Source organism: Solanum pennellii, chromosome 9 (genome assembly GCF_001406875.1).
Source record: "Solanum pennellii chromosome 9, SPENNV200".
NCBI lineage: Eukaryota > Viridiplantae > Streptophyta > Magnoliopsida > Solanales > Solanaceae > Solanum > Solanum pennellii.
Window position 1 is genome coordinate 82965621 of NC_028645.1, and position 17309 is coordinate 82982929.

A 17309-nucleotide genomic window follows, 5' to 3' on the forward strand; every position below is an offset into this window, starting at 1 on the left:
GTCCTACTCCTCCATCAAACACATCAAACTTCTTAGTACATACATAAATCAAATTGAATTGAATTATATCATATCTCAAAATGCAGGCAGCTTTGTTTTTTACATCTATTCCCCTAGTAAAACCACCCAAGCCCTTAACAACTTCACCTTTGAGATGTGTTTCAACTCATCTCAAAATTACTCAAATTAAAGCAACTCCAATTGACACTTCTACTGTTGACTATAGCTCCATGAACTCGTAAGACTCGATTTCTATTTAATTCATAACTTGTTTAATTTTATAAGAACAAGATAATAGCATCTATAATGTAGTCGTTAAAGAGTTCTGTTTAGACTTTAGAGTTGTCTTTGTCTTATAATATGTTTAATAATATGTTCAGATCAGTGTTTCCTGCGGAAGCTTGTGAGACAATAGGAGGAGAAACTTGTGATGTTGAAATGTATCCTGAAACCAAACCTAAATCTACAGCCTCAAGCAAAAATCTGTCTATGGAGAGTGTAGATAGAGAATATCTTGCCTATAACGAACCTAAAACGTACGTATTCTTTTTGTTTTAATATAATGTGATATCATTCGATTTGACATAAATTGAAATTTCAAAAAATTGATTTGATGTGGAGTGTAGTAATTTTGGTTAAATTTTTTTCGTGCAGTGTATTCTTATCAGAAGCTTGTGATGATCTTGGAGGAGAATTTTGTGAAGCAAAGTATCAGACTGGAGTTTATTAAGAATAAAATATTGTTCATATCTATATGTAGATATATAATTAATTAATAAACATGTGTGAATTTATGCTACTCTATTTGAATAATTATTTCGATTTTCTATCTCGTTTCAATTTATCTGTCCTAGTCACAATTAGTTGAATGTTATAAAACAACACTAATCATATATTATTATAAGCATGAAGCTCTCAACTTAAAAGTTGAATTACTATTTTGTCCTTATTTTATTTCTAAACTAAATAAATATTAATATATAATTAATTTAATATTATAATATTTTTTTATTTAAATTCATGCCTCTAGACACAATGGTTCAAATTCTTTTGGGAAATAGTTACAAGAAGAGGAAAGACCAAAAGTTGTATTTTTCTTAATAAATGTGTATATCAATTCTTCTTTATCAAAATCAATTTAATTTTGGCTTGGGACTGTGTCAGTGATTATTTCTTTTTCACCTTTTGTTGTTAATAGAGAAAAGATATACAAGAAGTAGTATAGACACTAAAGGTAATTTCATTCATATTGAATCTTTATGTTTTTTCTTTTTTATTATTTTATTTATTTAATCTTGATTTTGTTTATTGTATTTTAATATGTTTTCTTTAAGTTTTTGATCTTGTTTTCATCAAATTGTGCTAAGAATCTGTAATACAATTTGTTAATTTTGTGTGATCTTTTTAGTGTTATTTGCTTTTGATTCTTCTTTCTTAATATTAGATTTTGATGTATTCTTTGAATATCAACTTTTTTATTGGTTTTATGGTATTTGATATGCTTAGCCTCATTATGGTTTCAATCTAGACTAGAAGAGGTTTACACAGTTATTATTTTATTTTTGTGTGGTCTTGTTAATATGTTGTATCATTGAATGTTTCTTTATATTTATTTTTTGACTATTTTTAGTAATTTTGAAATGTATTCTCGAGGTATTGCTCAATTTTATACGTTATGTGATAGTTTTCTATTTTTTATCTTGGGATTTCAATTTTTGTTGGTTCTTTGACGAACTTTTTCATCCTTTAAGAAATGTAGTTATTACTGTCAACACATAGTATAGGATCATAGAGACATTAACTTTCAGAAAGTCATCGTAGTAATGCCACTTTTATGGTAACAATTAAAATAATATGGTTGAACCTCACTTTTATGGTACCAATTAAATTGAAAAGTCATGCATATATATAATACAAGTGTATGTAATACAAATGACCAGTGAATAAATATATGGTTCTCATATCTATATTTGATAATAGGGTAATATTACTTGACGTTTCAATTAATTCACAAAATTTGGAGTATACATGTCACCCTTCATTGTTTCAAATTTATGATTATTTTTCTAAAAAATCTATTTTATGCCTCATTTATATATTTTATACTTGTGTCATTTAAAAAAAATGAAATATTAATTAATAGGGTACACGTGCGTTGCACGTGAGCAAAGACTAGTGATTTATAAATTTGATAGACATTTCGATTGGCTTAGGGAAAAAAAATTCAAAAATCACTCTTCAATTCGACTTCACATCATTTGTAGTGTCAACATTGACTGTTGCAAGTGATTCAAATCAACTGATTGGTGACAATAGTATAAAAGAATTTTTACAATGACCATAGGGAGTGAAAAAGCTATATCAGACTGAGCTACATGAACTATACAAACCACCATGTAGCAGCAAAACATATTTGCAAATTTTCAAGAGTAGACAAAAACTTACCAGAAAAAGAATTCAACTAGTTAATCCATGTCATCTTCTGTGGGAGTGTAAAATATGGTACACTGGAAAACCACTAATTGTACAGTCAAAAATTAACCAATATTCGGTCGAGTCAAAACTATTCCAGACTTTCATTTACAATACATTCTGCAAAATGGGAAAAGAGAAAAAAAATTGCTGAGTGCTTGCTTTGTGCTCACCAAAGCCATATCCTGCACATGTTTGGTAGTACAGGCTAAGCTCAAAAGAGAAGTGACTTCTGCTACTGGGTTTTTGGTTTCTCAATCTTCACATAGGGGAAAAAACCAAACAAGTGCTTGATTTTGGGATTCCATTCACGTTGCTGAGCACGGCAATACATCAAGAATGTATTTGCAAAGTACGAGTTGAAGCCCATTAAGACGTGCCAAACTGCATGGCCCTGTGGATTAACGTACCAGCCCTGAATCTGCTTGCAGAATAATCGATCACATAGCCAGCAAGCAGCTCCGACCAACAAAGTTGCCACGTATAACTTTGCGAGGCGCTTAGCCAATGTGTCTTCTGTATGAATGTAATACTTATATGCACGAGGAGCGCAAAGAAGGCACAAAAGTGCATAGTGAACCTTGAAACCAATGCCAAAGCGAAGCTGTGAATGCACAATGGCAAAGAGCGCACCATAAAGGAACAGAAAGGTGGGCATTGTACTCCGATAATGCCAATCTGGTGAATAGAGGATATAGATATACAGAAGCATCTCCCAGACCATTGGTGTCTCATCACCTTGCTGTTGCCTGCCAATTTAATACATAAATCATAGTATAAAACAATAACGGGACACTTAAAAGGCAGTATTTTCAAGGACGATTAGTTTCATCACTGTTGTCTTCTAGCATGCATAGAGAAACCCTTGTTTAAAAGTATGAAGGACTGTCTAACAAAAAGCAAGAGGCACAAGGCATACTGAAGGTAGCACTTGCTATATGATTCACAGTAAGCTTTATGTTGTAATGCTGCCCCATTACAAATATTTTCCATCTGGGAACACGACATTAACAAGACACTTTCACAAAACCAATACTGTCAATATCTTTTACAAGTGAAACATTCCCGTCCAGACTAATTACATCGAAGTCAGAAGTCAGGAGCGGATTTGTTTATGTGGCTGACTGAGATTTTGCTTTATTAGAAATTAGAATTATATAGAAATACAAAGACATTGTTATGGCATATTGACGTAGACTTCCCTTAAACGACACAAATCAGTTGGTCTATCACTATTTCTGTCATGGAGATTATTACTTAATGCACTAGAAACTTCTTGACAGAATCAAACCATGCATCCTTGTGCTCGCTCCTCTTTCCCACTCTCTTTTAGAAAACGAGAATTAGCTTTGGCATTTCTATAGTTTTCAAGAATCAGTAACTAGGAGTTTGGAATATTGAGTTGTGTGGCTTGAACAATAGATAGGATCATCCTACCCATAAAGTCAAAAAATATGCAATTTGTGCTCATCTACAAGAAATATGTCAATCAATTTTTCAAAAGAAAGGTAGTGGCGAAACAGATTAGATGACGTTGTGACTAGAACTCACTCAAACTTCACAAGTCAATACTTAAGATACCAATATACAAGAAAATAAGAAAAATTCCAAATCTTCTACCTGTGTATTCTCTAACAGGTTCAGTCTATAAAAAAAAACATGACCATAGAAAAATCATACAAGAAGGGGGGTGGGGTACGGAAGGCAGCGACATCATTCCAGCAGGAGATTATTGGCTGCTAAGTTGCTCAGACTCTTCAAAATATCAAAAGGTGTGTCTCAGGTCCTTCAGTAGTGCATTTTTGGAGGATCCGACACAGTACGGCAACATTTGTGAAGAGTCTAAGCAACATAGATTGGCTAATAGGTCAAGATACAAGTGGTCATTTGCATGAGGTAGGGGATAGTTGTAATCACATTAGCATGCATGATATAATATCTTCAGTTTAGCATCTTCCTGTTCATATATAGTTCTACAGAGATTTAACAATATAAACATCTCAAAAAATGAGGCTATCGTGCATCCTTTTGAGTCAATTTCCTCATACTTTAGCAAACAAATGATGATTAAGAGAATATATACATACATACATGTCTATTATACACCTAACAAATTTTACAGAGAATCCAACAGAGAGAATGGAGAGAATGCTTACATCTGCCGCAAAGTGGCATGATATGTCATACTCCCCAAGGCAAGTATTATGTTTGACATATGAAGGACACTGAACCTTTTCTCAAACCGTTGTCTAAGGGCGTTCACAAGACCAATTAGAGCCAAGAGAATGCATGGGATATTTGAAATGGTGTTGAAGAATTCTGCAATATAGGATGACTGCACATAATTTGGCTCACACCACTCTTTAGATGTTACAGGGCCCCAAAAGAATATGCCATCTTCCATTCTGCAATCTATCCTGAAAAAGTCAGCTCGTAGGCACTTGCAGTCTACATTGCTCAGACTCTTCAAAAATGTCATCGGGTGTGTGTCAGACCCTCAAAAGTAGTGCATTTTTAAAGGATCCAACACGGGTGCCGCAACATTTTAGGAGAGTCCGAGCAACTTAGCTTGCAGTATTTGATGCAAGTAAATTACTCAAGCATTTTAGCATGTCTCAATAGTTAAAGATCAATTAAAGAGATTCAAATTTTCTAAATATATCCTTAGAAGGATTATAATCAGCAATATTACATGTGTATAAACAAAAAAAAATTGCAACACTACCGATTATAATCTTTGATACAAATACTACGCACAAAAGCAATGATCTAGGATGAATCACAGAATGGACACAACATGAAACTAAAAAAGGAGAAAGAGCAGGGACCGAAGAACTCGAGACCAAAATGAGTCACGTTATCCACATGACACTGGAACACAGGATCTCTGTGTAGAGGTTATACTAGTGTGCATGGCTGTTTAAGTGACACTTCATTAATGTTAACTTCAGGAAATTATCCACAATCCTTAAAATTTTGCCTCAGGTCTAAAAAAGCCGTTAATGCTTGAGTTTGATCTCGAATAACTTCTTGTTCTTTATGTCTAGCTCTTTTATACTCTCTCTATCTCATATTAACTTTACGTGACTTTGGCCATCAAAATTCTGAGATTCAATATCACACACAAAATTGGCTTAAATTGAAACTTATATCCCTAAAGCGGGTCGCAAATGGAGTAAACATGAAGTATGCATACTTTATTTCTCCTTATAAAAAAATGAATTGACAAATCTCTTTCTTTTCCAATGCACATTCTTAACAAAAAATATATCCACTAAAAACTGAAACATATTTGCTCCCATAGAAGGCCGGATGATATAAATTCCAGTGGGAAAATCAAATATATTGCTGAACTATTATACCTACATAGAGGTTGATATTTGCTTGATGTTTTCTCCCAAGAAACACTACCACCACTTTTAAGTAAAATTGCTCAATTTTCAGTTTTAGTACAAATAAAAAGAAAGTCTATCCATTTTCCATATGCACCAGAAGTGGGTACAAACCATTAAGAATAATGTACAATAAAGGACTGATACAATTATAAATTCCATAGTGATCTAGCACCCACTGTACCAACAACAGTAGTAGCAAAAGACATAAAAATGAACCTACCTACAATTTGTTGAAAAACAAAGGGCTTATTCTTTCAATTCTAAGATGAAAAGATCAGCAGGTGCTTATAGTTGAATTGATTGAATGTACAACAAACACCTAAAAACTAATTTAATTAATTATGATACAAAAAAAAGAAAGTCAAGCCAAAAACATGACACAAATACTTCCACTTCGAGGAACTACTTCAACACAACACTTCCTAGACTAACCGTTCCTCAAAGAAAATCTAAGAAGGAAGCTTTGCCACAAATCATTAACTCAAGAAGTTAGATTCAAGAGAACTTATTCGGCTCTTTCACGAATTAATAATGTGTGAAACCTTGAAGTTCCACAAAGTCAAACTCACTTAAATTAATGTGTGAAACCCATCATCAACATTACCATGAGCTACCAAGCATTCCCCCACACACAATATACCAAGCAGTCCTATCTAAAAACCCATCTTCAGCTACAATTTCGAACCTTTCTGTTTTTTTATTTGTTTTTCAATTAAGACTGGTGGGATTATCCAAACTTGCACTCACCTCGACTATCTCTTACAGCACACAACCACAGGTGCAGCAGATAACAACTATACTCTCCTATTGCTTAATCTAAAACCCATCTTTCAGCTACAATCTCAACCTTAATTGTTTTCAATTTTCATTTATACTGCAGTGGTAATCATCCCACCTCACCCCCAGCTCAACTAATCCAAACTGGGCATGTACACCAGATATCATCAATCCTCTCCAACATACACCCCTAAATTCAAAACTCAATCAAATTTCCACCAAACCCACAAATAATTCAACAATCAACAAAACCCAACTCCAAAGATCCGTTTTTTACCCCATTAAACCACCCATAAATCCCTACACTGCTTAATTCAAACTACAATATCACCATTAACACTATTCCCATCTCAAAAAAACACCCTCAAAATGTAAACCAACCTATCACCATTAGATCCCACAAATAAACCAAAATTCTCCATAAAACACAAATTAGCAACATATCAAAAAGCAAAATATACATACGCAATCTTCTATTTTTACTAAGAAAAAATTCAGAAAAATACAAAAACAAACCTTTCAACGTCAGATCCAATTTCCAAATTCCACCTCAAAAAATATTCCCACAGATTTGCTTCTTTGAATATATATATGTGTGTGCATATACATATATAAACACACACAAGATCTCTCTCTCCTCTCTCTCTCTCGCTTTCTCTCTCCTCTCTCTCTCTCGCTTTCTTCTTTGCTAGGGTTTGAATAATGAGAAGTTAAATTATTATTTTTTTTTAGTTAATTTAAAAAAAAAAAAAAAGGAGATTCGTTAATCTAGGAATTTTGGAGGGAATCTTTTTTTTTGACACGAGTGAGTTGGTTCGCACGTGTGAATGATATCAACCGTCAGATTTATATTTGGAATGATGAACGGTTCATGTGAGTTTTAGCTGGTTGGATGACACGTGTAGTGTAGCACCAGGTGGCATAATTTTTAGTTTATTACTATCTTATAGGAGTAGTAATTTTCTACGAAAATATTACGAGGAAAATGAATAAATTTATGAGCTTGGATTAATTAATATGTCATTTGGTTGAATAATTTATTTCGTGTTTATTTAATCGTTAAATTAATTATTGTGTTATGTAACGTTAATTTATTTTTTTGAGATGTGTTTGATAAGTTGAATTGATTGATAAGATAATAGAATTGATTTTGAAAAGTGTTTCGAAGAAGAATGTTAGGTCTAGAATAATAAGGATTTGTTTGAACCTATGTAACTCATAACATATTAAAATTGACCTTGAACGTAGTAATTCAGTTATTATATGAATAAATCGAACTCTGAATTTTTAAGTCAGATTCAAGATATGAAGTTTGGAAATTCTATAGCTTACTATATGCGCATATTTGGCGAATTCCTCAACAATTAGAAATTTTATAGCTTAAAATATGTGCATATTTGACGAATTTCTTAATAAATATATCTGATTTAAATCAAAGTTGCGAGTAATATTATGTTAAACATGCACTTCTCATACTAGCTCTGCCTCCGCAACTATAGCTTATTATATACGCATATTTGGCGAATTCCTCAACAATTAAAATATTTATAGCTTGCTATATGTGTATATTAGACGAATTCCTTAATAAATATATCTGATTTAACCCAAAATTACGAATAATATTATGTTAAACATGCACTTCTCATACTAGCTCTAAAATTATAAATAATATTATGTTAAACATGCACTTCTCATACTAGCTCTGCCTCCGCAACACTCAAATTACAACTAAATTGACTTACACATTTCCAAGCTGCATAACCGTGTCAAATACGTAAACACAAAAAAACATCACGAACAAAATATTAAGTAGAATGAATTCAGTACGAAAAACTTTTAGGGTTGAATACATCAAATTTAAATTATGAATTCGTCTCTGTTCATACAACATAAGAGAGAATGGGATTGGTAATCAAGAAATGCTTGAGATACACATTATTGCATTCCTTACATTTGCCAAAAGTAAAAGTTCAAAAAAAATGGAAGAGAAAGGGGGAAAAAAAGGTTTGTTGTATATAGTATGTTATAATTCCTTCTATAAGGAATGAGTATAAGTATACCATTTTTGTGTGCCTCATCTACACACTTGCCTCAATGCATTGGCAAACTCTTCTACTGTTTCGTTTCCACCGGTGTAGATGATCAGAGGACTCTCTGGTGGAACGACGTCTTCTCTTAGGTAGCTCCCTGATGTTCTTAGCAGATTTTCTGAACCTTCCTCGACAGCACCTTTCAAGATCAGTGTTTTGTGAGTTCCGGATATAAGTTCTTCATAATCCGTGTCTCCAGTTTCACCGAGGATGACACACATGTTTGCAACGTTCAATCTCCAGCGTACAAATAGATACCTACAAAAATGAGATAGTATCAAAAGCATGCTAGCTATGAGCAAGGGAAGTACTCGGAAATCCTGATATTCCAACAAATCTTCCTATATGTAATGACAGATTCTTTAGCTAATGAACATTTCATACAATCAAATAATGACCAGTTTTCGTGTAGCACAGATCTTTTGTTGTATAATCCTTACCTGTTTAAAGCTGTATTCCTAATTAAATATTTGTATAACGGACGTTTTCAAGATGAGATAAGGTTTGGACTCACCAGCAACAGTTTACATGCCTTAAATACCAGAGTTTCTTGTTAGTATAACTGGAATAAAAAGGATACTTTTTACTCTTTTGAGTCATATATAGACTATAGTGCTTCGACTCGTGGATTAATGTCCTATTTAAGCTACCGTCTTCTTAACCTACCTCCCTTTGTTAGTGATGAACATGAACACTAGGATCCAGAAAAATTTGCATGTCTTTGCTAAAAAACTAAATCAAACTAGCTACTTCTCAAAAACTGATTCTTTTTTGCGGAAAGTGAAAACAAACGCCTAAATGAATAAGCAACTAAAGCCCCACCATCGCTTTTCTCTTTTACAATGCTTTGACATCCTAACTTTTGCAAAATGGGCATGTTAAACTGAAAAATCTGGCCTACATGCCAAAAATATGCAGTGAACACCTTTAATACAAGATCGACTGCAATGATATCATATGAGATGGGCAGGCTACCGATTGGCACCCAGAGATTAAACACTGGTGAGTAAGAAATAAGGTACCCCAACATATGAACATGCTTTTACTACTGACTTAGGCCTTTAATTTCAAGCTGGCTATCATCAACAAAAAGATGGAAGCTTCTCGTGAACAACTTAAGATTGGCATTGGCATAAATGAGGATATTGCAAAACAAATCGATGAGGTTATTAATCCAGACCAAGGACATGACAACAATATGTGGAATAATTTTCAGGTTGCTACTAGTTCATCAATCTGGAACAGTACCTGAGTGCCTGTGACCGAGACGCAAGCAGAGGAACAACTTGCATTCTTGTTGAATTCCTGCAATACATCAAATGGCAGCGAAGACCCCTCATCCTAAGCTTCTGTCTCATATCATCTACCTTCTTCGCCTGATGATGAGATTAAACATATATGTGTTACTTGAAATACATTAAACTATTTGATATACTGGTTGAAGTTCTCGATTCAGAGAAAAAAATATCTACCTTACTGCGATCCTTGATCAAGTAGGAAATGCAATGGGAATTGCTTGATTTCACATCTTCCTCAATAGCACAAGTTACAGACTTCTCCTCTTTACCTTCTTGTGTATTCATTAATTTCCAAATTGTTTTCCTTAAACCATCGCCACCCCATCGATATTCAATATGTGATGAATAGTCAGGGTCAGGATAAAGCTTTCCATGTTCTTCAGAACTAGTTCCCGGATAAAACACTTCGCTTCCACTGCTACAGATTAAAGCATCAAATTCGGTTACTTTGATGTTCCCGGATATTAGAAATGCTGCCAATTCGGACATTGACATTGCTGTTGAGATGGCAAATCCTGATACTCTTGCGACCTGTGGATCGAACTTAATGGTCTTAAGAATCTCCTGGATAATCTGAATCATTTTCTTTTGAGGAGCTCCATTTGTGTCATAGCAATCTAGAGCAATTACAATTAATTTACGTCGCCTCCGTAACATAGGATATTTGCTAGGAACATTGTCCTTTTTATCACCCTCAGACTCCTGTTTACTTGTCTCCGGTCTCTTCATTTTGCTTAAAACCCGATTAACTTGGTCTTGTACGGCATCAGCAGTTGCAGATGCATCAAATGATTCATTTAATGATGTCTTTTCTCCATCAACAGATAGTCGCAAGGACATGTCTTGGACGTCTTTGAGTGAATCATTCAAGGACGACTCTTCTGCAGCCAGTTCATCGGATGGATTGTCGGTTTTCCATTGCGGGTGTCTCATTCGACATGCAGCAATTCTAGTTAAGTATGTTCGACAATGTTCGGGCCACGAGAAGAGGTGTATGTTCTTCCAACCATTCTTCCTACACTCGTGCCACAGGTTCTTTTCTGATACTAATTTAAGTAATGCATCAGCAATTGCTTGCTGATCATGTGGGTCCACAAGCAATCCGTTGTTGAGTGCCTGATAAAAAAAGGAAGAAGAATTAACCTACATAGCCATCCACCCAACTGATTAAACTAAAAATAGCCAGCAGATGTATAATATGTGTATGATTGTATATAATGAGTGTGCAATCTATGTATATCGGCTAAAAAAGTGAACAGGAAATCTTCAGCTATTCATGTAAAGATCCCTAGTCAATCGTTTATCGCATTCTTGTTTAGCTAAGAAAAATGTATAAAACGAAAATTATGTTGATCCTCCGAATATATCTTGATGTTTCTTTCCATCAATACCTTTTTGACTACTTTGGAATAGAAATCATGCTTAAATTGCTAATAAACCATAGCAGAAAATTGGATTAGTGATGAATGGGAGGAGTGAAGGTAATTAAAGCATGGAACGCAGGTCATTTTACCCGATGAATATCGACTGGACCACCATTCTTAGTAGCCACCATAGGAAGTCCATGTGCAGAAGCCTAAAGAATTGTACAGATACAATGATGAAATTTTAGGACATAACAATAACAGAAACTTGAAGGACAATGTCGAAAATGGATTAAGTTCAGAACAGACCTCAATTAGAGTCAGTCCAAAGGGTTCAACTAAAGCTGGATTTATGAAGACTCCCTGTGAAGTTTTATATACCATGAGAACCATCGTCGTAAAGAAAAATATTACACAAATTGCAAGGATCAAAGGACTTAAAGAACCTTCGTTTTGCCAGCGAGCCGGTATATCTCTGGAACGTCACTTTGTTTGTGATGTTTTGGGAAAGCAACTTGGCCGTAAAGGTCATACCTATCAACTAACTTCAGAACAGTTGTAAGAACACTAGCATTTCCTGCAGACATCTCATCTATGTCATCTCTATTTCCCATTATAAGTGTCTGCATCCAATATTTTACCATTGTATTAGTATTTAACAATTAAATTCATTCTCAGCAAATTTAGCAACTGTGTCAAACCAATTTACCAGATTAGCGAGCTCCCTCAGCGGGCGACATTCTCCAAAAGCCTTCACAAGAGTGGTTATATTCTTCTTAGGGTCTGGTCTGGACAATGCCAGAATCATTGGCTTATGCGGGTTTGTTAGAAAACGCATGATCTGCAAAAAGGTATGTACATGAGCAGACAATCATTATTCGCACGTGAGCTCTGTGATATTTGTTAAATATTGCTACACACCTCAGACCATATGGTGGGCACTGCTTTAGGAGATTGTCCATCAACATTTGTGAGTGCTGCAAGATCCCCATCAGCATCTGCTGTGTCCTCCTGATCCACAACATTACTGAAGTCCATTCCAGGAGGAATAACCTACAAATTTGTGCCACAAAAAAACTCTCAGAAGCCTCAACCACAAACTTAAATATAGTATTCCCTTCTTTTCAATTCCTTTGCTTGGTTTTGACTTGGCATGAAGTTAAAGAAAGTAGAAAGATTTTTGAATCTTGTGGTTTTAAACTAAAGATATGCAGAATGTACCAAAATGTCATTTAATCTTGTGGTCTAAATATGTCATCTGGAAAGTTGATATTACAGAGTTTCCGTAAAGGGAAAGAGATATTCTTTTCTAAAGGACCAAAAAGGAAAGTCAGACAAACAATTGAAACAAAGGGAGTAATATTTTCTAAATAACAGCAGACAAATGATTTCCCACGATTGTCTCGGACTTCATGCAACTGTTTTAGTTAACGTCCTTGTTATAAAGTAACCAATAATAGACCCAATCAGAGCCAGAGACAGTTGTATGAAAATTTGTTGATGGATGCATTTGTGACTATCTTAGGAACTTATCAAATTAACCTAGTTTCGAAGTCATCAGCCCCTATTAGATGCTTCTTGTCAGATAGAGAATAACGAACACCACCGACATCTATCAGCTTAAAAGGGTATTCTTATTTGAAGTGTTTTCTACAAGCATTTGGACTGCACTGATGGGACAATTTGGAATATGAATTTCTTGAGAACAGCAGTATAAGAACTTAATGCCGTGAAGTTATACCGCAATGTCACATTACTTTCCTCACATGCCCTCAGATACATCTGAACTATGGACCAGCCATATCGATAACCAATTTATGACGACCATGATTACCCGTATCCTTGGCATATGGAAGTCTGGAAATTAGATTTATCATTCTACCAATTAAGGAAAAACTGTGAAAAAGACATTATATATATATATATACATGAGTATATGTCTACATTAAAATTTCATAAAATGGCATTCTTACCGCCATTCTTGGCATGAAGCGACCATGGCAATTGACTCCTCTTCTTGCACGAGCTCTTAAAACTTTCTCAAGTTTTACATCAAATCCATCATATAGTCCCCATTGTTCATCAATCTCCTGTTTGGTGCTTGTGATAACGAGTTCTGCAGCATCCAGCGAGAGCTCCTCACCTTCAATCCTCCTCATGATCCTGTAAGTGGAATTAATATCCTCTTTCGATTGCCTAGCTTGCTTGATAAGCTGTTCTAGCTTGTTTCTACCAAGTGAATGTCCTGTTAGGACCATCGGAACATTTAAAGCGCCTGAAAGGAGAGCAGCACTATCCCCTGCATCTGCATAATGACCATGGATTACATATGGCCAAACAGGTTGGCCTCCACCTATTTGTTCACCCAAAGCCTTTGACATATTAATGATGTGTGCAAGAGCTCCATCTACAAACTCCTGAATATAAGGCCATAGCAATTCTTTCCGGAGGTACTTATCACGAGGACCAAAGGGTATCCTTATGATATAAGCTCCACTGCTTTCTCCGAGATCAGTGTCATCACCATCTTCAGGACCGGTGTTTAACATCTCTGTAGGCTCACCATAGCTCCAATCAACTTCAGTTGACGCAATTTGGCGAGTGAACAGATCAACTCTATATACACCAGGCATCTTAGCAAGTGCTTTAGCAAGCTCCACAACATACTTTATCTGAAAATTGGATACATTCCGGTAAGGATCTTAGTGCAAAGAAGGCAATTTGGAAAGAAGCTATTACCATATCATGAAGGTCATGTAGTTTACCTGACCACCTGTATCAGAATCACGACCAAGCTCCATATTTTCACCTCGGACCAATCCATGCAAACTGGTCAAGAAGATAAGTAATTTAAAATTTATACCCCCCTTTAGTTACTAGCTTAGGCAAACATTTATAGCCCTAAAGGAAGTTCAGATTGAAAGTGTCATCACTTAAAAAATATATATATAACCTGAACTAGGACTAGTCAGTACAAATTCAAAAAGAACAACATTCCGTTACGATATGACGATTCAAATCTGGAAACAAACACTTGAAATCTACTCAAGTTTGCATTACCTAACTAGGATGATATAAAGCTTCTTTTCCTTGTTACTGTCTGACCACACTTCCAAATTGGAAAAGTTCCTCTGAAACCTTTTCCTCGGGCTGTCAAGTGTTGGTGTCTCCCCTAAAACATCACCCTTTTCCCCTTCAGATAAGTCTTCTGACATATCCTCTGTAACATCTTTGCGTCCTAGTTCTCGTTCCAATCTTCTGTTTGCAGACCTCTGGAGGTCTTCCCATTCCAACTATGAAAAGAGTAGAATGTATCAGAAAAAACAATTCCGACATAATGACATATAGTTAATCAAATTGCAAGAGAATAATAGACAGCATTTAATCCAACAATGACTAACTTTCAGCAACTAACAATCGAGGGCTTAGATTTAACACAACCTAAAACTATAAATGATCAAATCTCGAAAAAATCCATATCGTCCATCCCGCGTCCTTTCTTAAGAGATGGAACAATCGTCACTCGACAGCTCAAAACTGACCAGTACAAAACCATGTGATCTGTCCTCGTTTAAAGAAAAAATTGTCCTTGTATATACAGTGTGCTATCCGGGCGAAGGTGGTTTGGATGTATCTCTACAAGTCAAAAAGATCTCGCACACTTCCTATTTCCTTATATTTGAAAAATTTATCAAATTTTATCTATTTTAATTACACTACTAATTGAATGCTTATTCCTATATCTGCAAATGTACTAAAATAACAATCTTATATGCTACATTTTGCAGAAACATACACAACATGTAGGAAAAGATTTCATGAACCCCAGAAGATCACATTTTCCTTCCATAAGAACACAAAAAGTACAGTTACAAATCCCGGCTGAGACCCAAAAGAAAAACAATGAGTATTCCTTCTCCTCCGCCTAAAAAGCTTTGATTGGATCGGTAGAGTTACTCGGTACTTGTGCTTTGTGCTAGTGGGAGGAGGCGAGGATCTACTAACTGCATAAGTCAAAGTGCATGAGAGCTGGTCCGAACACCACCATTAAAAAAACATATGAAAAAACAAATGGACAATGGAACTATGTTGCTCATACTCTCCAAAAATGATGACACATCCGTGTCGGGTCCTTCGAAAATGTACTACTTTTGAAGGATCCGACACGCACTCGCCGACATTTTTGAAGAGATCGAGCAACATAACAAAGGAATATACAAATATCATGCTTGAGAAGTTCCAGAAAACACAAGGCACAACACACAAAGACAAAAACTTTACCAATGCCCCTTTATTCCACAACCCTAAACAAGTCACAAACACACAAAAAGAGCATGGAACATAATCAAAAGTCAAAACCATTTTGACATTCACCTAATTCAAGAAATGAGCAGAGCTATAAAACACAAATAAAAACAACAAAGAAACCCCAGAGTAAACTTCTCCACAATCCACATTTATCCAAAACCTCAAAACTATATAAACACACTACTCCTCCGTCCCAACTTATGTGAAAGTTCAATATACTAGGGTCAAAACACTTGATTCTGACTATGAATTCTTGTATAGCTTCTTGAAAATATTCTAAAATAAAATTTACATATTTAACAACGAAACGAATTCAAAATATTTTGAAAAAGCTATTCGACTCCCCCAAAAGAAACACCACCACATAAAATGGGAGGGAGAGAGTATTTCACTACATCTTTTGCATGGAAAAAGTATCACTAAAACATAGAGCACTCAAGGTTCAATTTCCCGCGAAGACAAAAACACTAAATAATTTCGAATTATCTATCTCAGCCTTGAACGACAGAGTTACCTGTACCAATGGGAGGTTACAAATGCACGTGAAATAAATCGAGACGAGCATAAACTAACCAAGACATCATGATTATAAAAAAAAATTCACTAAAACATAAAGCACTAAGGTTCAATTCCCAACACAAACAATAAAACACCATATAATCATTTCTTCTTATCCATTCAAGCCTCGATAAAAACAATTAACCAATACGAATGACACATAACAAATAAAATTAATCAAGATGCGTGCAAACCTGTTTCTTCTTGCGAGCAAGATGCCAAATGCGCCAACACATATTCTCCAATCTTGAACTTCTCTCCCTTGTATTCCTTGTAGCTACAACTTTTATCCATGTTCTATGAAGATCAGTTTCATCAACCCCTGTAACAACTTCTTCAACAAAATATTTTGTTGGATTAAAATTAGCCCTTTCTGCTAAATTCAAATGTGATGATGTTGTTGTTGATGATGGTGTTTTATCTTCAATAGCTGAAGCTCCACTGCTCAATATAGCTTCTAAATAACCATTTATCCATTCATTACCAGCCATTTTTTTTTTCTATTTCTCACTTACCCACCTCAAAAAAATGAAAAATAAAACAATGGGGTTCACTCAAAGATTGAAAAGATTCAATCTTTACATCAAAGACTGGATTTTTTTTCCAAAAAAATAAAATTCTTGAAATTTTTTGAATTTTTTTTTTGTGTGTGGGTGTTCTTGAAAATGGTGAGATATGAATAAGAGATTTTGTATGAAGAAAGAAAAAAGGTGATGATTACATGGCATTTGAAGGTGGGCCCATGGAGTGACACGTGGAATATAATGACACAAACTTTAAGGTTGTGCGATTCCCAATGCGAAGTAGGCGCCTGCTTTGGATCGGATGAAGAGAGGTTTAAGGAGAATTTTACGACTTTTTTAAGTTTTTTTTTTAAAGAAAATATTAAATAAATATTTTGGTGGAAAAAAAATGACACAGAGATAATGGTCGAAAACATATCGTACCATTTTCCTAAGTTTCTTATATGAATTATTAGATGATTTTGTTTTTTTATCTAAACAATCATTGATTATAAGATATACGTAATTCGACTAATATTCGATG

General features: G+C 34.8%; 3 protein-coding genes across 4 annotated transcripts; 1 reads left to right on the forward strand and 2 right to left on the reverse strand.

Moving 5' to 3' along the window:
- Positions 1–5: 5 nt before the first annotated feature.
- Positions 6–840, forward strand: LOC107029611 (light-regulated protein, chloroplastic). The gene is made up of 3 exons (XM_015231042.2): positions 6–238; positions 381–536; positions 655–840. Exons 1-3 carry the CDS (start codon positions 81–83, stop codon positions 728–730), a joined length of 390 nt encoding a protein of 129 aa, XP_015086528.1. The 5' UTR covers positions 6–80; the 3' UTR covers positions 731–840.
- A 1521-nt stretch (positions 841–2361) lies between these two features.
- Positions 2362–7362, reverse strand: LOC107031739 (alkaline ceramidase-like). Of its 2 annotated transcripts, none has more exons than XM_015233200.2 (3): positions 7161–7334; positions 4629–4884; positions 2362–3221 (listed from the first exon to the last, which is right to left on the reverse strand). In XM_015233200.2, exons 2-3 carry the CDS (start codon positions 4874–4876, stop codon positions 2708–2710), a joined length of 762 nt encoding a protein of 253 aa, XP_015088686.1. In that variant the 5' UTR covers positions 4877–4884; positions 7161–7334; the 3' UTR covers positions 2362–2707. The 2 variants fall into 2 exon arrangements, with proteins under 2 accessions (XP_015088686.1, XP_015088687.1); XM_015233201.2 differs by having other exon boundaries at positions 2708–3221; positions 4629–4877; positions 7161–7362.
- Positions 7363–8463: 1101 nt separating this feature from the next.
- LOC107031272 (probable sucrose-phosphate synthase 2) lies at positions 8464–17020 on the reverse strand. The gene is made up of 12 exons (XM_015232578.2): positions 16457–17020; positions 14457–14689; positions 14162–14225; positions 13370–14068; positions 12318–12449; positions 12106–12237; positions 11843–12019; positions 11706–11759; positions 11546–11608; positions 10207–11148; positions 9983–10110; positions 8464–8992 (listed from the first exon to the last, which is right to left on the reverse strand). The coding sequence occupies exons 1-12, from the start codon at positions 16751–16753 to the stop codon at positions 8719–8721; spliced, it is 3195 nt and encodes a 1064-aa protein (XP_015088064.1). The 5' UTR covers positions 16754–17020; the 3' UTR covers positions 8464–8718.
- Between the last annotated feature and the right edge of the window lie 289 nt (positions 17021–17309).

What these genes read in the sequence shown, in the direction of transcription:
- LOC107029611 (XM_015231042.2), top strand. Translation starts at nt 81, where the DNA reads ATGCAGGCAGCTTTGTTTTTTACATCTATTCCCCTAGTAAAACCACCC. An exon ending in GACTATAGCTCCATGAACTC is followed by an intron (nt 239 to 380) that starts GTAAGACTCGAT and finishes TAATATGTTCAG; the next exon opens with ATCAGTGTTTCCTGCGGAAG. An exon ending in GCCTATAACGAACCTAAAAC is followed by an intron (nt 537 to 654) that starts GTACGTATTCTT and finishes TTTTTCGTGCAG; the next exon opens with TGTATTCTTATCAGAAGCTT.
- LOC107031739 (XM_015233200.2), bottom strand. Translation starts at nt 4,876, where the DNA reads ATGGAAGATGGCATATTCTTTTGGGGCCCTGTAACATCTAAAGAGTGG. An exon ending in CATGCCACTTTGCGGCAGAT is followed by an intron (nt 3,222 to 4,628) that starts GTAAGCATTCTC and finishes TTAAATTGGCAG; the next exon opens with GCAACAGCAAGGTGATGAGA.
- LOC107031272 (XM_015232578.2), bottom strand. Translation starts at nt 16,753, where the DNA reads ATGGCTGGTAATGAATGGATAAATGGTTATTTAGAAGCTATATTGAGC. An exon ending in GCTTCATGCCAAGAATGGCG is followed by an intron (nt 12,450 to 13,369) that starts GTAAGAATGCCA and finishes ACAAATTTGTAG; the next exon opens with GTTATTCCTCCTGGAATGGA. An exon ending in TCTCGGTCACAGGCACTCAG is followed by an intron (nt 8,993 to 9,982) that starts GTACTGTTCCAG and finishes TCATTTTTGTAG; the next exon opens with GTATCTATTTGTACGCTGGA.